General features: G+C 34.8%; 2 protein-coding genes and 1 long non-coding RNA gene across 5 annotated transcripts in view; 2 read left to right on the forward strand and 1 right to left on the reverse strand.

Annotated features, from left to right (window-relative positions):
* Positions 1 to 18,138, reverse strand: part of FOXP2 (forkhead box P2) — a 1,512,938-nt gene that overhangs the window by 772,040 nt on the left and 722,760 nt on the right. The window lies entirely within an intron of this gene.
* The window catches only part of PPP1R3A (protein phosphatase 1 regulatory subunit 3A), a 41,727-nt gene continuing 23,654 nt past the window's right edge, over positions 66 to 18,138 (forward strand). The window contains exons 1-2 of one of the 3 annotated variants that reach the window (XM_081537119.1): positions 66 to 508; positions 787 to 869. In XM_081537119.1, the coding sequence (XP_081393245.1) occupies positions 398 to 508; positions 787 to 869 (194 nt within the window). In that variant the 5' untranslated portion in view covers positions 66 to 397. Of the gene's footprint in view, positions 870 to 18,138 lie in introns of all 3 variants that reach the window. The other 2 variants (XM_081537120.1, XM_081537118.1) reach the window with 2 other exon arrangements.
* LOC145524576 (uncharacterized) lies at positions 3,352 to 9,059 on the forward strand. The gene is made up of 2 exons (XR_014067679.1): positions 3,352 to 7,269; positions 8,096 to 9,059. It is a non-coding gene; the product is annotated as an uncharacterized LOC145524576 (long non-coding RNA).

Below are 18,138 nucleotides of genomic sequence, written 5' to 3' on the forward strand. Positions count from 1 at the left end.
TACTTATTTTAAGCCTCAGTGTCTCAAATATCAGCCTCTACTAGTTGTACAGTTCTCTCTTATTTGATATCAGAGAGCCCAATGGAGCCTTCTGAAGAACCTAGTCAGATTAGCAAAGATAACTTTTTAGAAGTTCCTAGTTTATCTGATTCTCTTTCTGAAGATGAAGAAGTTAAAGCTACCTTCAGACCTGGATTCTCCCCACAACCTAGCAGACGAGGTTCTGATTCATCTGAAGACATTTACCTGGACTCTCCACCATCAGGTGCAAGAAGAGTTTCATTTGCTGACACCTTTGGATTCAATCTTGTGTCTGTTAAAGAATTTGATTCCTGGGAATTACCAAGTGGTTCAACTGATTTTGACTTAAGGCAGGACGTTTTTCACACAGAAGAATATGTTTTATCTCCACAATTTGTCTTGCCTTCTTCAAAAGAAGATCTTATGCAACAGCTTCAAGTACAGAAAGCAATACTGGAATCGACCGAGTATCCTCCTGGATCTACAAGTATGAAGGGCATTATTCGAGTTTTGAATATTTCTTTCGAGAAGTTAGTATATGTGAGAATGTCCTTAGATGACTGGCAGACATATTATGATATATTAGCAGAATATATTCCAAATTCATGTGATGGTGAAACTGACCAGTTTTCCTTTAAGATATCATTGGTTCCTCCTTATCAAAAAGATGGCAGTAAAGTTGAGTTTTGTATACGTTATGAAACTTCTGTTGGTACATTTTGGTCAAATAATAATGGCACAAATTATGTATTGGTTTGTCAAAAGAAAGAACAAGAGCCGGAGCCTGAAAAACTACAGGAAGACATTCCTAATAGACAAATAAAAGGCTGCTTAAAGGTAAAATCAAGGTGAGGATATATCTTACATCATTACTTTTCATAATTTTAAAGTTTTTAAAAGTCATTCTTTATTTCACTACTAAGAAATAGCCATGCTGTTTAAAAATATAGTCTTGTTACATATAAAGCAATGGTGCTAGGCTTTAACAAGGTCAGTGATATTTGAATAATAGCACTGTGTCATCTTTCCTCCAGATGTAAGGAAAATATGGGTATAATGTAACAGATAGCAGGGGGAGTACAATATGTATATTTCCTACCTAATGAGCTATAAATTGCTTAAATTCAAACCATGGAATCCAGATTCTTAACACGTAAAACTGTTTATTTTGCCATTTAAAGTATGTTTAGTGTTTTAAATACTTTTGCCGTACTTAAAAAAACATTTCTGATGAGCATATAACAGTGTTTCAGTATGTACCAATATGTTTCTAGTGCTCAGAAATTCATAGACTTCTCCTCAAAATTTTCAATGACATTTAGTTGTATAGGGATGTCTGGAGTGACACATATTTAGTTACATTTTAAGAGCTATGATGACTTTAGTGATAAGCTAAGAGAAAGTAGTATATGAGTGGTATATGAATTATCTATAAAATTTATAATTACAACCAAATGTAGCATTATAGAACACAAAGTAGTATAATTTAGTAAAAGTAAATGGAGCAGAATTAAAAAAATGATCCAAGTAGAAATAAGGATATTAGCTTTATAGATTAGAGATTTGGGATATGACCCTTCATTAGTAACCTTGCTCTCCTGTTAATGTAAAAAATAAAATAAAATAAAAATAAATGGGTATTCAATTCTCTCTATTGTAGGGTTGGCTCATTTCCATGACAGTAGCTGGGTAGATAAAATGTCCAGGAGGAGATGGATGTCTCCTGCTCTTCACAGTGTCCCAAAGGAAAATCACATTGCTGTACAAGCCACAGGCAAAAGCTTGATTATTTTCTGGATGGTCCATCCTAACTGTCATTAGACCCGAAGATTCTAGTAACTGCACCAGAAATAGTGTAATATGATAAAAAGGGAACTGTACTAGGAATCAAGACATCCAGATTCTAAGTGGAATTAAATAAAAACATAAAGAATTACATTGGAAAATTTTTAATCTCTCATGCTTTGATGCCTTGATCTACTGGATGATAATAAATAATAACCACTAAATGTGCTATTCTAATGCATTAATGAACTAAATATAATGTAAGTGAAGCAATTCAATCATATAAAATATTTGTTTTCATTATCCTTTAAAGTCATTTAAAGATTGGTTTACCTGACTTTGTGAGTTATGCTGTCTTTCTTAGTCCAAATAAACTTTCTTAGGTTTTAACTGATGCTATTGAGAGATAATAAAGTCATAATCTGTGTGCTAAAATAATTTATGTTTATGAGATTACTCAGCAACATGTTAGCTATGTAGACAAAATAAGTTCAACACTATTTAATAAACTAATTTGTATACATAAACATACACATATTAAATAATTTACAAATAAGATCATCACCAGTGAATAATGTACAGGCTGCAACTTGGCCTATATATTAGAGAAAAGCAAAATTTAAAAAAGGCACAGCCATATTGTCAAAGATCTCATAAAAGAAGGAGTATTTAACTCTGGATTTTTCCGCAAGTTAGAAATGCACTTTAAAATTATAAGCATTACAATCTGAACTATGGTAAAGATAGAGGATTCCTTTGATAGACCAAATGACTTGAAAATAAGAACAAAAATGGATAACTGCTAGGCCTAATCTACTCCAGTCTTGATATTATTTAAACTTCTCCTAGTCTGAGATATGTATGACTGGATATATATCCATACCCACATTTATATTCAGAACAGTAATTGTTAGGTTCATAGCGGACACCATTCAAGTTTTAATATTGCTTTGGGGAAAAACTTGAGAAGAACTAAACCACAAAATGGTCTAAAGGCCTGTAAAGTTTCCTAATGAGTTATAAAAATGGAAAAAATCTCTCTCCTTCAAAACCACAAATACATTTTCTGCACTTCTATAACTTAAAAATGACCAACATAATTCAAACCACATTTTGAAAAAAAAACCCATTTGCCTCTGGAGAAGGCCTTTTGTGCTAAGTTTCAGTCCAACATGAATTTTTACATCTGATTTATATACCACTCAAAATGGAGTGTATAAAGGAAATCCTGACAGATCCTTAGAACAGCATGTGCCATAATAGAATATTTATACAGCTTTTCCATGATATAATTTATATGCAATGGGGTTTCAAATATTCCTAAAACTCACACAAGAGAGCATTATCAAATTTCTAAATGAATATTGCAGTTGGATTTCATTGTGAAGAATTTGGTTAGGGAAAAATAGCACATCTTATTAGTGTTCCTTTACGAAATGTGTACTTGGCTAAAGCAAAAATTCACTAACACTTATTTGATCAAAAAAGTTACAGCTTCTAAAATATCTTCCTCCCTTCAAAAGTTACAGAATTTTGTAATTTAATTTGGAGGTTACTTCTTTGAGAAGATAAATGCAGAAGAGAAATATATGTGGATTTTTACTTCATATATGCAGGTAGATTAATAATAGTGTGTGATATAAGCCAGAGTTAGACTGAAAATAAGTCTGTCTTAATATAGAGACTAGAAACTCACGTGAATTCCTCTTGATTTCAAAGTTAATTTGCTATCAGTGTCTCAGAGATTGTATCTTCTAAAAGTGTCCAGAATCCCTTCTAACAAGTACAGAATGAACTGTGAGAACACATTTAGTGAGGTAGGATTTCTGTTATGTCAGTCACCCTAGGCATGATGTTTTCTATATAGAAGATTTTTTCAGGTCAGAGTTTGCAAACCTCCACATTGATGTGGTTGTCTGATTTTTTTGTTTTTAGTTTTTCTTTATTCTTATTAATCTATCCCCTTTGGATAGAAAGAAATATCTAGTGGGGGAGGGAAACAGAATTTGTAACTCTTAGGCATGTGACCAAGAGTGACCCAGAGGTATTTAATTGCACTTAAAGGCATGCATCATGAGATACTTGATAAGTGTCACCCCATATGTAGTATGTGTTAGCAAACAAACTAAGCAGACTGCTGATCTACGTCCCATGGACATTATTTCAAAATAAGTGACCAAAAGAATTAAATAACATTGACATAAGTAATATTAGATGTATTAGATAAATAAACTAAAAATAACACGCAGAAGCAATATACCTTCAAAGTTAAAATTTGGGTTTCCGAGATAAATATATCTGGGTTTGAGTCTAAGCTGCACCACATGCTAGCTGTGTGACCTTCTGCAAGTTAAACTCAATACCCCTTCTGTTAATTGTGAATAACAATGGTACAATCTCATAGAGATTGTTAGAGATTTCCATAAAATAATACATATAAAGTTTTGGCCTAGTGTATGGCACATAGTTAGTTATCAGAAAATAATAACTCCTGTAAAAAGCCAAGGCCAAATCTAGCTTTAGGTGCATCTGAAAAACCCTAGAGAGGCCCAAACTGTCCAAAAGTTCCTCTCTTCTTTCTTTTCAGAGTTTCTAAAATTTCCATTTTGGAGAGCAATTTTCTTTGTTTTTTTCAGGATTTTAATCAACAAGGCAAACCCACTGAATTGTCAGTTTTCTTGAGATGTGTGTTACCTGATATCTGGAACATCTTAAAGTTGGAAAAGATCTTAATGACTATTAAAATTTTCATGTTTAATAAAAAAATAAAGGACTAGATCAAAAGGGTTAAAAAAGGCTTGATTGTGGCATTGAACAGACACACATATTTATCCCAGTTAATATTTATTTAATAACTATGTGGCTACAGACATATTATTTTACTTCTCAAAGCTGCTATTTATTCATATGTAAAATAGGGGCAATGGTGCTTGTCCAGTCTTGTGATGATTAAGTTAACATAAAATGAGATTATATTTTTAAAGCTTCTAGTAAAGTGTTGGGCACATATATAGCCATCAAAACTCAAATATAATTTCCATCATTATTATCAAATTGTGTTCAGCTAATTTCTTGGTTCTTAGACTTGTGTTATTTCTTCTGACATCATAGTTTTCTTTTTAGGGTTTCAAAATTCATTCCATAAGTGTTTATTAAGGGCCTGTGTCTCAGGTACTGTGCTGTTAGGCACAAGGCTGGAAACATGACTCAGTGAAGACCAGAGGCCCCAAGGAAATAGTCCTCACAGAGGCTGAGAGCAGAGGGGGTGAGGGGATAGAACATTAAAGCCAAGCTCAGATTCTTCAGGTAAACAAGGGAAGCCACAGATGAAAAATAAGAACCACTTACATTACATTTTGAGTTTTCTCAAATCTGTGATCAATAACTGATCTTGAGTACTGGCCAGGGGACTGACCTTTTCAGCATATCCTTTTCCCTACCAACAGCTGCTAAATGTTCCCAACTGTTGGGTACACAGACTGACTTCATATGGTCTTGTATTTTATTAAGTGAAACCAATTTATTATTTTAAGTAATGAAATGGCATGATATAGGTGTTGGATGGTATTTATAACTTGGCCAGGTGAACGCAAATAAATTCCTGAAAGATTTCAATGCCAAAGGAAAAAAAAAAAAGATCACTCTTCAGTTTCTGTACCTGAGGAATAATAGAAACAGGCACATTCAAGAATGGGAATGAGAGAGAGGCTTTCTAAAGTATAACTTGAAGATTACAGAGAGTTTATCTTTCAGGGTGGTAAATTGTTAAAATGAGGCCAAGAAAAACATTTGAAAATGGTGCCTAATATATGCTCACATTGCATGTTCCAGTCAGAGCTATAGCATCGTGAGACTTCCTTAATTTACACTTGCAGTATAATCTGGAGTCCTGGAAATAGTCCAAAGAAGTGTAAATAGCCCCATGAAGCCTTAAGGACTTAATATATTCCATAACTAACCTGTTTTGAGTCCTAACTAATTGTGGAAGCCTGGTCTGTTTAAGGGAGGGACCTCTGGCAAGGCCACATGGAAACATAAAACACAGCTGCACAGGACCCATCAAGAGGACTGTTTGGAAACTGCCAGCTAGTTGACAACAAGGAGCCAACGAGCTTAGAGTTTCCTTGGAGATCTACCAGGGCTTTGTGGCTTCCTGGTCTTGTGGTAAATCCATACTCCTATAAGACTTGACTTTCCCTAGAGTAGTTTTGAACCTTTTCTGAGAGCAGAAGAAGAGGGTCTCATCACTCAAGAGTTTCTCTCAAGCCCTAGCTGAAGGGACTCACTATAGATGCCAGGCCTCAAATGGATCTTCTGGGATCTCTACGAGCCTAACTTCCCACCTGAAGACCATCTGCAGCCTGTAAAAATGGAGCAGGGGCCAAGAACACGGGGCCAATAAAGCTCCAGGCAAAAGATGATTGTTAGGTGGGACATAAGTTTTTCACTTCTTCCAATTCTGCTGACTGTGACTCCTGTCCTTGTTCCAAGGTTTCACCCCAACAGGCCAGCAGGAATAGTGTAAGTGCAGTTACCTCAAGGGCAGACACCTGAAGTGGGCCTGATTGCCCACTATGTTGTCAGACTTAAAAGATCATACAGATGTAGGTGTATGTGTGTTTATATGTGTATGCACACATTCACACAGTACACACACACAAAACTCCTCTTCTTAAATGCAGCAACCTCCAGGATGGAAGGGACTATACCTACCTTACACCCAATTAAAGTCAACTACACAAATGGGCTTTGAGTTTGGATTGAGACAATGAAAATGGATAATTTTAGAGCAGAGAGCACTATGGGGTACAAGGCAGATTTGAGTACAGAGTTGTGGTAAGAACTCCACAGAAGCAGGAGGACCCAGGGGGTCTGGAGTGTGTGTGTATATTTGGGAGGGAAGGAGGATTCCAAAAACAGTAAGGCATATTGGAAACAGTGTAAGCAGTAAAGTAGGGCATAATTGGGCTTTCATTCTTACTAATTAGTAGCTGTATGAACTTGGATAAATTACAGTTTGTATCCATTTTATTCAGGTATAAAATAGGGATATAATTTCTACTTGGCAGAGTTGCTATGAGAAATCATTAGCTAACATATATAAACATCTATCCCAGTTGCTGACATTTTGTAGATACTTAAAATGGCATTGGTGATAATTCTATATTTTAAAATCTTGTATATGGCTAGTCCTATGACCAAAATTAATGGAGAAATGTGTTTTTCCCCTCAATATCATTCCTGCTACCTAGACTCAGGTTAGTACAAATCCATAGTTTTGTAGCTCAGTTGGTAAAGAATCTGCCTGCAATGCAGGAGACTCAGGTTCAATCCCTGGGTGGGGAAGATCCCCTGGAGAAGGAAATGGCTACCCACTCCAGTAATCTTGCCTGGAGAGCTTCATCAACAGAGGAGCCTAGTGGGCTACAGTTCATGGGGTCACAAAGAGTCAGGCACGACAGAGTGACTAACACAGACACAGAGTTTTAGAATTATGGATTTTTTCAATAAGTTTTGGGGCACTAACTATGGAAACTAATATTTTATGACATTGCTACCCTAGGGGAAAAATGATTCCCAAATTCCAGAAACTTCTGGGCTACAAAAAATTTTTGGAACATCAACCAGAAACTAGGTATTTTTTTTAATGAACTACAACATGTTTTTTCCTTAAGGTAGTTCTTCTTAAGATGGTTCTTTTGGACCAAAAACTGAGTTGGCTATATATAGTTTCATCTTATCATCTCTGTATATATATACATGAATAGAAAGTGAAATTGAATTTGATATAATTTTTTCCTCTAAGAAGATATATTATACACCTTTGAATTTTAATCATTCCTCTGCTTTTAAAACATTTTCTGTACCCCACCACTGTATAAAAAGAAAAGGGTCCTCAGGACATAACTCTCAAATCTTTTCAGGTTTTTATTCTGCTTCTCTAATAACTTTTCTTGGGTAACTGGCATGGTAGTATTATTATCTATTATATAAATAATACTGCAATTTCCTGTTAGTATAGTGGTGAGTATCCCCACTTGTCATGCTGGAGACCAGGGTTTGATTCCCCCGTGGGAAGGCATTGGAAACCTTTTGGGCTTCCCTGGTGGCTCAGATACTTAAGAGCCTGCCTGCAATTGGGAGACTCAGATTCAATCCCTGGGTTGGGAAGATCCCATGGAGAAGGAAATGGCAACCCACTCCAGTATTCTTCCCTGGAGAATTCCATGAATGGAGGGGTCTGGAGGGCTGTGGTTCATGGGGTCGCAAAGAGTCGGACACGACTGAGCAACTAACACTTTCACTCTCATATAAATAACAACTGGTTTTGAAACCTTAATCAGGCCATCCTGCTGTTTAAAGATTTTATGGCAAATAGAAATAAATTGCCACATTGGACTGTTACACAGCACTGTTTAGTAACAGAGACCAACTGTACATTAAAAAAACCTGTCTTAGGAAATTTTACTGTTCCCTCCCCTTATAGTTACTCTGAAAACAATCTGTCTGTGTTGCATATCAGTGCTACTCAAGTTACAACTAGAAATGGGATTCAAACATCGTAAGACAATGATTTGTCCTGTGTGCAGCTGAGGATTTGAATTTCATTCACCCCTTTTGAAATTTGTGAAGTAAAAAAGACCAAAATATCCCCAAGATTTAAATCTATAAAGCATGCCAAACTGTAGATGCTTTTACTAATTATGTGAAACAGATTTTATACCCCATTTAACACTGATGGTACTATGCTTATTTTACAGAATTAAACCATGATACAAAGCTAACCTATTGATGATGAGGTTATAAGAAAAACCTCAAACTGATTTTCACTTTTAAAAATTATTATAGATGTCTTCACACAATTACAAATTACATAGAACTGCTTAGGTAACTTTCAGCTTCATAAGCCATATAGGAAATAAAACAGTATTTTTGTATTTTAATAAGATCTCCTGGTGATTAATCTTAAAATAACATATTTTTACTACTTAAATATCTTGAGTATTTTACCAATAGAAAAATCTCACCAAATTTTAAAATTACATTCAGGCACAAGCAGAAAAAAAAAAATATGATCCTTAGATGTAATCTTGAGTATGTATACAAGACTATTGTATTTTAGTGTAAATGAAATTATAATCATTTTTCCCAATGCTAATACAGCACTTGATCTGAACAGTCTTCCTGAATTGTATTGTAGGAGAGGCCATCTAATTCTATCCTTTGCTTTCAGGCAAAATTATTCTGAAAAATACCTAAGCCAAATGCTTATAATGCTGCTGCTGCTGCTAAGTCGCTTCAGTCGTGTGCGACTCTGTGTGACCCCATAGACGGCAGCCCACCAGGCTCCGCTGTCCCTGGGATTCTCCAGGCAAGAACACTGCAGTGGGTTGCCATTTCCTTCTCCAATGCATGAAAGTGAAAAGTGAAAGTGAAGTTGCTCAGTCGTGTCCGACTCTTAGCCACCCCATGGACTGCAGCCTACTAGGCTCCTCGGTCCATGGGATTTTCCAAGCAAGAGTACTGGAGTGGGGTGCCATTGCCTTCTCTTCTTAAACATCTCTTGGGAAGATTGTATTCTTTAATAAAGTATTCTATCAGGAAATTCTATATCTTTTCATGTAGTCATTCCTGTTGTTCTATGTCTTTAATCTTGTCATTTTTTAATGCTGATTCTCAACTGAAATAAATGTTGGGGAGTTCCTATCCTTATACTTAAAGTTAGAATTACACTGTTTATGTGACTGATTTCTATTTGCTATGTCAAAGAAGTTCAATAAATTTAGATTTCCCTTCGAGTTCCTAATTATCAAACTAATAAGCTAGTTTGTAGTATTTCAATGCAAAAGTCAGAGAAGAAAAAAATCATCACCAAGCAGTGAATGATAGCACTATTTTAAGGACCGTGCACTGCCAGAACCACGGTTATCGGGGGAAGCTGAATGGATTAGTAGGCTAGCTAAGACGCGCTCCCAGTCCTACCCTCTTTACCTTTTGAGCCCTGATTATTGAACTCCTGTTGAAGTCAGGGAAGGAAATAGACTTTATTTTACTAAATTACAAAATTAAAAGTACTTCAGAAGATCATTCCATTTATTCCTCAATCCTACATATAAAGTTAGCTGTATTAGATTTGTTGAAGTTCTCTTAGACAAATAATGAATAATTTTGAATAATCGTTACTGTTTTCTAGAAATCTAATTTTTAATACAATTTCATTCAATAATATAATTTTATGAGTACATTGAAAAGAAATTTGAATAGATTTATAAAAATCAAATGTAATACTGACCAACTGAAATTTAAGCTATCTTAAATTTCAATGATAAAATTTAAATGATTAAATTTAAGTTTCATTTTGTAGAAAGGTTAATGTGTCTAAAAACTGAAGCCCTTTGAATATATGTTAAAATTATTGATTCTGTGTCTATGTGTGTATATAATTTTTTCCCATATATGATTTTTAATTGAAGGATAATTGCTTTACAATGTTGTGTTGGTTTCTGCCATACATCAACGTGAATCAGCTATAGGTATACATATGTCCCCTCCGTCTTGAACTTCCCTCTCACCTCCCACCACATTCCACCCCTCTAGGTTGTCACAGGGCTCCAGTTTGAGTTTCCTGAGTTATACAGCAAATTCCCACTGGTTATCTATTTTACATATGGTAGTGTATATGTTTCCATGCTACTCTCTCCAAGAGTGTGTTACAATTTTAACTAAAAGGTATTGTTTAAATATATACAGAGTATTGGAATAGTCAATCTAGTTGATAATGTATTTATTAAGTTAAACATGTGTGTGCTAAGTCGTTTCAGTCGTGTCAGACTCTTTGTGATCCTATGGGCTGTAACCCCTCAGGATCCTCTGTCCATGGGATTCTCTAGGCAAGAATATCTTCCCAACCCAAGGATCGAACCTGCATCTCTTATGTCTCCTGCATTGGCAGGAGGATTCTTTACCACTAGCACCACCTGGGTTTCAAAAATTCTAAACAAGTCAATATATACATAAAATGAATGAATAAAATAATCACTTCAGCGTGAAATTCTTGAGCTTCCTTCATATTTGTCTATACATTTCAATATCTGTGCTGAACTTTTAATGTGGGAGAAAGAATAAGTAATTTTGCCCACCTGTGTTCCAATCATCCTTGATGCATTGCTTTTTTGGTGGAAAGCGCACATATATGTACACATACGCTTTTCACTTTTCACAAAGATAATAATTTTCCAGTATTTTATACTGTTTGTATTAGTAATAATACCTCATTCAAAGCTAGCTTTGGCAAACCAATTTAAGTTTGAGACCATGGCAGTTATACAAATATTCAAGGCATTTATTTACAAATCTCATAAAACATGTAGTTCAGGGCTACTCCTATGGCTGATTTATTCATGCTAGACAACTTGCTTTTGCCCTTTCATGGATTTGACAAGCTTCCTTAAAACTACCTGCATTTCTGGCAATATTTTCCCATAGAGTAGCTACTACCATGATGCAAAATAAAACAACTTTCCTTAAAAGAGTTGATGTTTGCCATGTTTGCATCTGATGCAATTTATAGGCAAAGAAATTAACATTCAGTGAAACTACTGTTTATCAGATATTTTTATTTTAAGGAAGAGGACTTTTGTCATATACCCTTTTATATATGTTTAGTCACAGGGTTGTCAATACTACCTTTACAACAGTGGCCTTTCCCTGCACTTTCAAAAGTTTCAGAAACTTTTATGTGTGTACCATCTTCCCGATTAGACTGCAAGGTCCTTGAGGTCAGTGATGATATATTAGTTTAAGCATTATTCCCCACTGTGACTAACAAAGGGTTTCATGTGGAAAAGCTCTAAGAAAAATATTGATTAAACCTGATAACCATAAAGTCTGGTAAAATCCTAAAATATTCATTCTGAATAATTAAGGAATAAATTATGCTTATTATAACATTAATGATGAGTGGTTTTACTGATTTCACAATCTTTAAAACTCAGGGGCCTTCCGGTCATCTCCATCTGGATACCCAGGTGGTAAATTAATTCCCTTATGTCCAAAACCAAAGTTACATTTCCCCTTCAATCCTAATCCCTCTTCCTTTATTCTATATTTTGTTTAAAATCATAGACATCATTCTAGTCATGCAAATAAGAATTGTCAACATAAGAAGTGATGAAGTGATTTCTCTTTTGCCAATTCCTATTAATTCTGCACTCATATTCTATTCCATTGCCACAGAAGTAATGATTGTGCATTTGATTAAAAATAAACATTACTTTTAAAATAAAGAATAGAGTAGACAAAAACCATATTTACATATTATAAAAACAACAGATAAGAGGGAAATTTATCTCTGAATATTTGCATATTTGTTGCCTAAATTGACTCAAAATTGAATTTAGAATTGAACATATCACCCATATTAACATCTTGTAGTCAGTTTAAATTTACTTTCAGGTACCAGGATATCAAAGAAAAATCAAATTGAAAAATAAGTTGATATAGTCTACTATAGGATACTAAAGGATCATTCAGTCTTCACTTCTTTCTTGCCTTCTAAAGAGCTGACTCATTTTCTTTGGGACCCTTTGGATTGTAGTCTGCCTGGACCCTCAGTCCATGGGATTCTCCAGGCAAGAATTCTGGAGTGGGTTGCCATGCCCTCCTCTAAGGGATCTTCCCGACCCAGGGATCAAACCTGTCTCCTGTGCCTCTTGCAATGCAGGCAGATTCTTTACCCGCTGAGTCATCAGGGAAGACCACTGAGTCACTACAATGTTACTATTCTGTAATGTCAAGTAATCTTAATCTCCCAAATAAATATCCATTGGTCAGCTTTTGGCTTCCTTCCTACCATAGGGTTGCAAAAACTCAGACATGACTGAAGCAACTTAAAACACACACACATGCCGCAATTCAGACCAGTGGAAAAATAGAAAAATCCAACAGGTGGAATAATAAAAGACCAAAAGCAGATACTGTATGTCCACTGATCAGAACTGAGTCATTCATTCTTTGTTTTTGCCAGGACCATGGCCAATACTGATTATTCATGTTAGCTCTACCGCTGCTGCTTGCTGCACTCACTGATTCTGACACCTGTGGATTCCGATCTGGCTGTTGTTCTGTCTCCTTTTCTTTACCTGAATGACTTCCTTTGACTGGGCCTTTTGCCTCTACCAGATTCCTCCTGTGTACCTAAACCTAAACACCTAAACCATGTCCTCCCTGTCCTGAGATTGCAGATTCTTTGTCTTTGTTTATATGAAACCATAAAAACAAAAGCAATTAAAGAGAAATAATGCAGTCTATGTAAATGGTTAACCTTAAAACCTACCTAAAGGTAGTATAATGAATCTGCTACATTCTGTTGAGTATTTTAAAAAATTACTTTATATATTTTACACTTAAAGAAAAGTTATAGGAATAATATGAAGATTTCCCATATTCTCGTAAAATATATAATAGTCCAGTTGCATTGATTCTTGAAGGCAAAAGCATTTATCATTGAAAACCATAAGCAATGGTAACTTTCTGATGTGTAGCTAATTACTGATTTTTGCACAATATAAAGTACATTTAAAATTATTTTTTTGTGAAAATAACAAGCTCAGATGGAAATAGTAGTTATCACCATATTATAATGCTTTCAATTTTTAATTATAGTATTTTTCTCTTTATGATATAAGAATTAGGAAACATATTTTTAGGAAATTAGCATAAATAATTACATATTTTATATGGCAAAAAAAAAAATCACTATCCTCAACTGTCATCTCATAGTTTTCCTAAGAGTTTTACTATAACTTTCCTAATATTCTAAAAGAGCTTTACTGTATTAAACATGAAGTTTCCATCCAAAGTATAAATGTATTATTGAAGTAGATAATGCATGGTATTTGTAAGTAGTTATATTTCATTTTCTCATAAGAAGTATTTTAATGAAATGCTGAAAATTAAAGTTTTATTATTTACATTTGTTATCCAATTAACTTTCAGTATGCAAGTGTGGATGGGTTCCTACTGAAAATGACATTTGTGAGACTGAATTGAGCAATTCTGGGGGATAGCTTAGCTATTGATTGAGCAGTCTGGAGGGGTATTCTTTTCTGGTAAAACAGCATATACTTGTCTGACTAATTGTAACCTTTGAGGAAATTAACTTTTTGAAAACCCTCAAAATTATGTTGGTGTGATTATAAGAGTCTTTTTTTCTGTGTTATTCTTCAATTTCTGGAGAATCTCTTCACCACTTGTGGTAATTTTGGACCAATTTGCTTTCATTCTTTCAGTTTTTCTCTGAGCGTCTATAACATTTATTAGAACTTGTCTACAAAACCAAGTGGGACTCTCATCTTATTCATAGACTGTAGCCCATCAACAGCTTTAAATTTATATTTGACTACTTTAACATGTTAGCTTGTCCTTTTATTCAGAAATATCTAATTATATAAACTTAAGGAATGTATGTTTTAAATGTCTCTCATTATTTCTTAAGTGATGTAAAATTATCTCCCACTAGATTACTTTTATATTTTGTAATCAATAAGGCCCACTCCATTTACATAAGAAATTTAGGCAACAAGGGATTTGTTTGATCAAGTTCAGGAAACACATAAGATTAAAAGTTGTTTTGTGACTTAAGTTTTGTGATTTAAGTTGTTTTGTGATTAAGGTCTCTAATTCTCTGTGCTCCAATAGCCAATTAACCATAAAGAAATTATGGAGCCCTTGTTTTCTTCTAGTTAGCTTCTATTTTGAAGCACTAATTTGGTTAACAGATAATATTTATGAACATGAGAAGTTAGCTATATGTGCCAAATGGAATGACACAGACAGAGGAGATCATAGGAAGACATGAACATAGGCATTAGAGAAATAATATACTGCAGGCTACCCTGATTAGAAACAGTATCACAGAGGAATTGAACTTGATCTTGAAATGGTAAGACATGGGTAGGTAGAGAAGAGTTAGGAGACTGTCTATACAGAATAAAAAATACTTGTAGACACAGCAACAAATAGATAAGTAGGTGGTTTTGTTAGTCAATTTGACTGCCTGGAATGGAAAGAATTGTGAGTCAAACTTGAAGAACAAGGTTGAGAAAGAATTGCACAGTCTTGTTAGACCAAGGATTTTGAATTTAGTTCCTATGCTCAAGGACAAAATGTTATTTTAGCTTTATCAATTCAAAAAGTGCATGCAGAATAAATCAGAGAAAAGTGGAGAGAAAAGCATGAACTATGTCACTGTCCATAAGAAGGGGAATAGATTTTCTACATTCATAACTGTTTATTACTGTTTTGTATGTATGGAATGTTTAAAACATAGGTTTTATCCTTTCTCATTTTTAATATCAATAATTGAATTCTGCTATAGGTCATCTTTAATGTAAATAAACATATACATATTATGCTATTAATTATTAGACATGTCTACACTATTTCATGGCTGATTTATTTTACTATTCTGGTGATACTTAGGGGAAAATTACTGCTATAGGGGAAATTTACTGCTATAATTGTTTTTTTCACCCAAATTCTTCCTTCAAAATCTAACGTTTATGTTTTAATTTAGTGAAAAAGATTAGTCCAGGTATTTCAGTCTTTATCCTCTTGGATGGATACATGGAAATTACACCAGTATGGTTTTTCTACAATATCAAGATTGAGAGGGTATTGATCTTCGTTCAGATGAAAAAAAATGATCAAAATATTACTAGCAGAGTTCTAACTTCGCTTTTTAGCTTGTATATTAAAAGGGAGCAAAAAAAGATTAGTAACTAGAATAAATGACATCATACATTCAACAAATATTTATTGAACACCTACTATGTGCCAGGTACTGTTCTGAGTACTAGAAATACATCAATAAAAAAAAAATGACAATCCCTGTCCTCGTGTAGCTTACATTCTAATGGAAGGAAAACTAACAGGTAATAAACATAAATATTAAGTAAATTATCTTGAAAGATGATATATGCAATTGAGAATATAAAGAGCAGAGCAGAACAATAAGAATAAGAAATAAAGACTATTTCATTGAGAAGATGACAAGTGATCAGAGAGTTGAAGAGAGTCAGTTATGAAGAAATCTGGGGGGAGAGAGCTCCATGCTGAACAAAGCAACCACTGCAAATATTCTAAGGAAGTTCAAGATCTCCCCTTCTGTTTGCATTAGGTTTTCATGCTCTTCAGGTCTCCGATACATTCTTGGGCTTATTTCCCACAGGATCCATCACTACTCACAAGGTCTCTGAGAGAAGGAGGGAGTACAGCATAGGTACAGATGAAAACACATCATTGGCAGTTTATCTTTGGCATCAACTCTTTTAGGGTCCCTTTCTGCTTTCTCTGGCTGTCCAAATCTCTGTGTCCTATCTTTTAGGTCCATCTTTGCTACTGAAGGACTGAGTTGCAATTTTGTCTTGGTGAAGGTGCAGTTGTATTATTGTATCTATCATGATTTTATTTTCAAAATGTTCCAGTTATCCTAATAACAGACTGTGCTGTGCTGTGCTGTGCTGTGCTGTGCTTAATCATTCAGTCATGTTCAACTCTTTGCAACCCCAGGGACTGTAGCCCGCCAAGCTTCTCTAGGCAAGAATACTGGAGTGGGTTGCCATGCCTTCCTCCAGGGGATCTTCCCAACCTAGGGCTCGAACTCAGGTCTCCCACATTGCAGGCAGATTTTTTACCTCCTGAGCCACCAGGGAAGCCCAAGAATACTGGAGTGGGTAGGCTATCCCTTCTCCAGGGAAACTTCCTGACCCAGGAATCAAACCAGGGTCTCCTGCATTGCAGGTGGATTTCTTACCAGCTGAGCTACCAGGGAAATCCCAACAATAGATTATGAGTATTGTAATATTGAATAAGTTTATGCAAATTGATTTCTGTGAGAAGAAAATATTCTTCATAAAATCAATGCCATATACATATAAATTAAGCAAACCATTTTACATTGATGATATAGAAAGACAGTAAATGTAATCTTGCAGGTTACTTCACTTTTGTAGCAAATAAGGAAAAAAAGAAGATCTGAATGTATGCAGTTTTGATCTTTTTATATAAAACATTATTTTACATATTATAAACTCAAGACACATTAAACTATCAGTATTATCCACAGATATATTTAAGTCATTACATTACATATTCTGTTTTTTTTTCATAACTGTCACCTCATCACTACCATTTTCATCTCAAGACTAATTGTCTCTTTTATGGGATCTAACCAACTAGTGTCCTTGGCAACACAGTTTATTGTCCTTGCATTTACAATAATTGTTGGAGCAATTTGTCACATAGTACAATTGGAAAACATTTTACCATCCCAGGTTTAAGTCTTAATAAGTGAAGTGAAGTCGCTCAGTCGTGTCCGACTCTTTGCGACCCCATGGACTGTAGCTTACCACGCTCCTCCGTCCATGGGATTTTCCAGGCAAGAATACTGGAGTGGGTTGCCACTTCCTTTTATTAAGTCTTAATAAACACCATCAATTTTATAATCAACAATACAGTTGTTAGGGTAGAGAAGATTAATGTCTCTTACCCTAAAGAGCATCTAGATTTCCTTTCAGTTTAAAAAAAAAAATCAGTAAATTTCAATTCATTGATGTATGAATTGGTAATCCCCGTGATGAATACAAATTAATTATTTTATAGACCTAACAGGAGCAGAAGTAAAATCTCTATAAAATTTACATTAATGCTAACCTGCTTGATTATGTATACATTCTCCTCCTCCCACCCCACAGAAAATCTTCAGTTCAGTTCAGTCGCTTAGTCCAACTCTGCGACCCTATGGACTGCAGCATGCCAGGCCTTCCTGTCCATCTTAATAGCAGAGTATTGTTACTGAAGGATATATTTTCCCACTATCCATACTTGGATATAGTAAAAACCAGGGTAGAACAGTACTGTAAAGCAATGTTTCTTAAGCTTGGGTGCACATCGGAAGGGGAAAACTAAGGCACTCCTGCCCAAATCCTCCTAAAAGACCACAATTTCATTGGTCAGGGTTGGGTTGCAGGCACAGATTTTTAAAAAGCTCCTCAGCTGATTCTGATATGCAACGAGTTGTGAACAGTATAAACAAAAGATGAAACAGGTATTTTGAGTTTTAACTTTTAAATTTTTTTTGAAAATCACTTAGTCTCAATATCCACCAAAAGAATAACACTATTAAACAAAGAAAAAATTAGCAAATAAAATAATGCTGTTGCAAATATGGCATGAGGGATTTTTAAGTATTAACAGCAACATTAAGGACTGTGGGAATTAAGATACGAAAGGTAAGCTTTACAAATAGGGCATTTATTAATTGTCCTATCA

Source organism: Giraffa tippelskirchi, chromosome 10 (assembly GCF_054371585.1).
Source record: "Giraffa tippelskirchi isolate mGirTip1 chromosome 10, T2T-mGirTip1v1.2.pri, whole genome shotgun sequence".
Classification (NCBI taxonomy): Eukaryota; Metazoa; Chordata; class Mammalia; order Artiodactyla; family Giraffidae; genus Giraffa; species Giraffa tippelskirchi.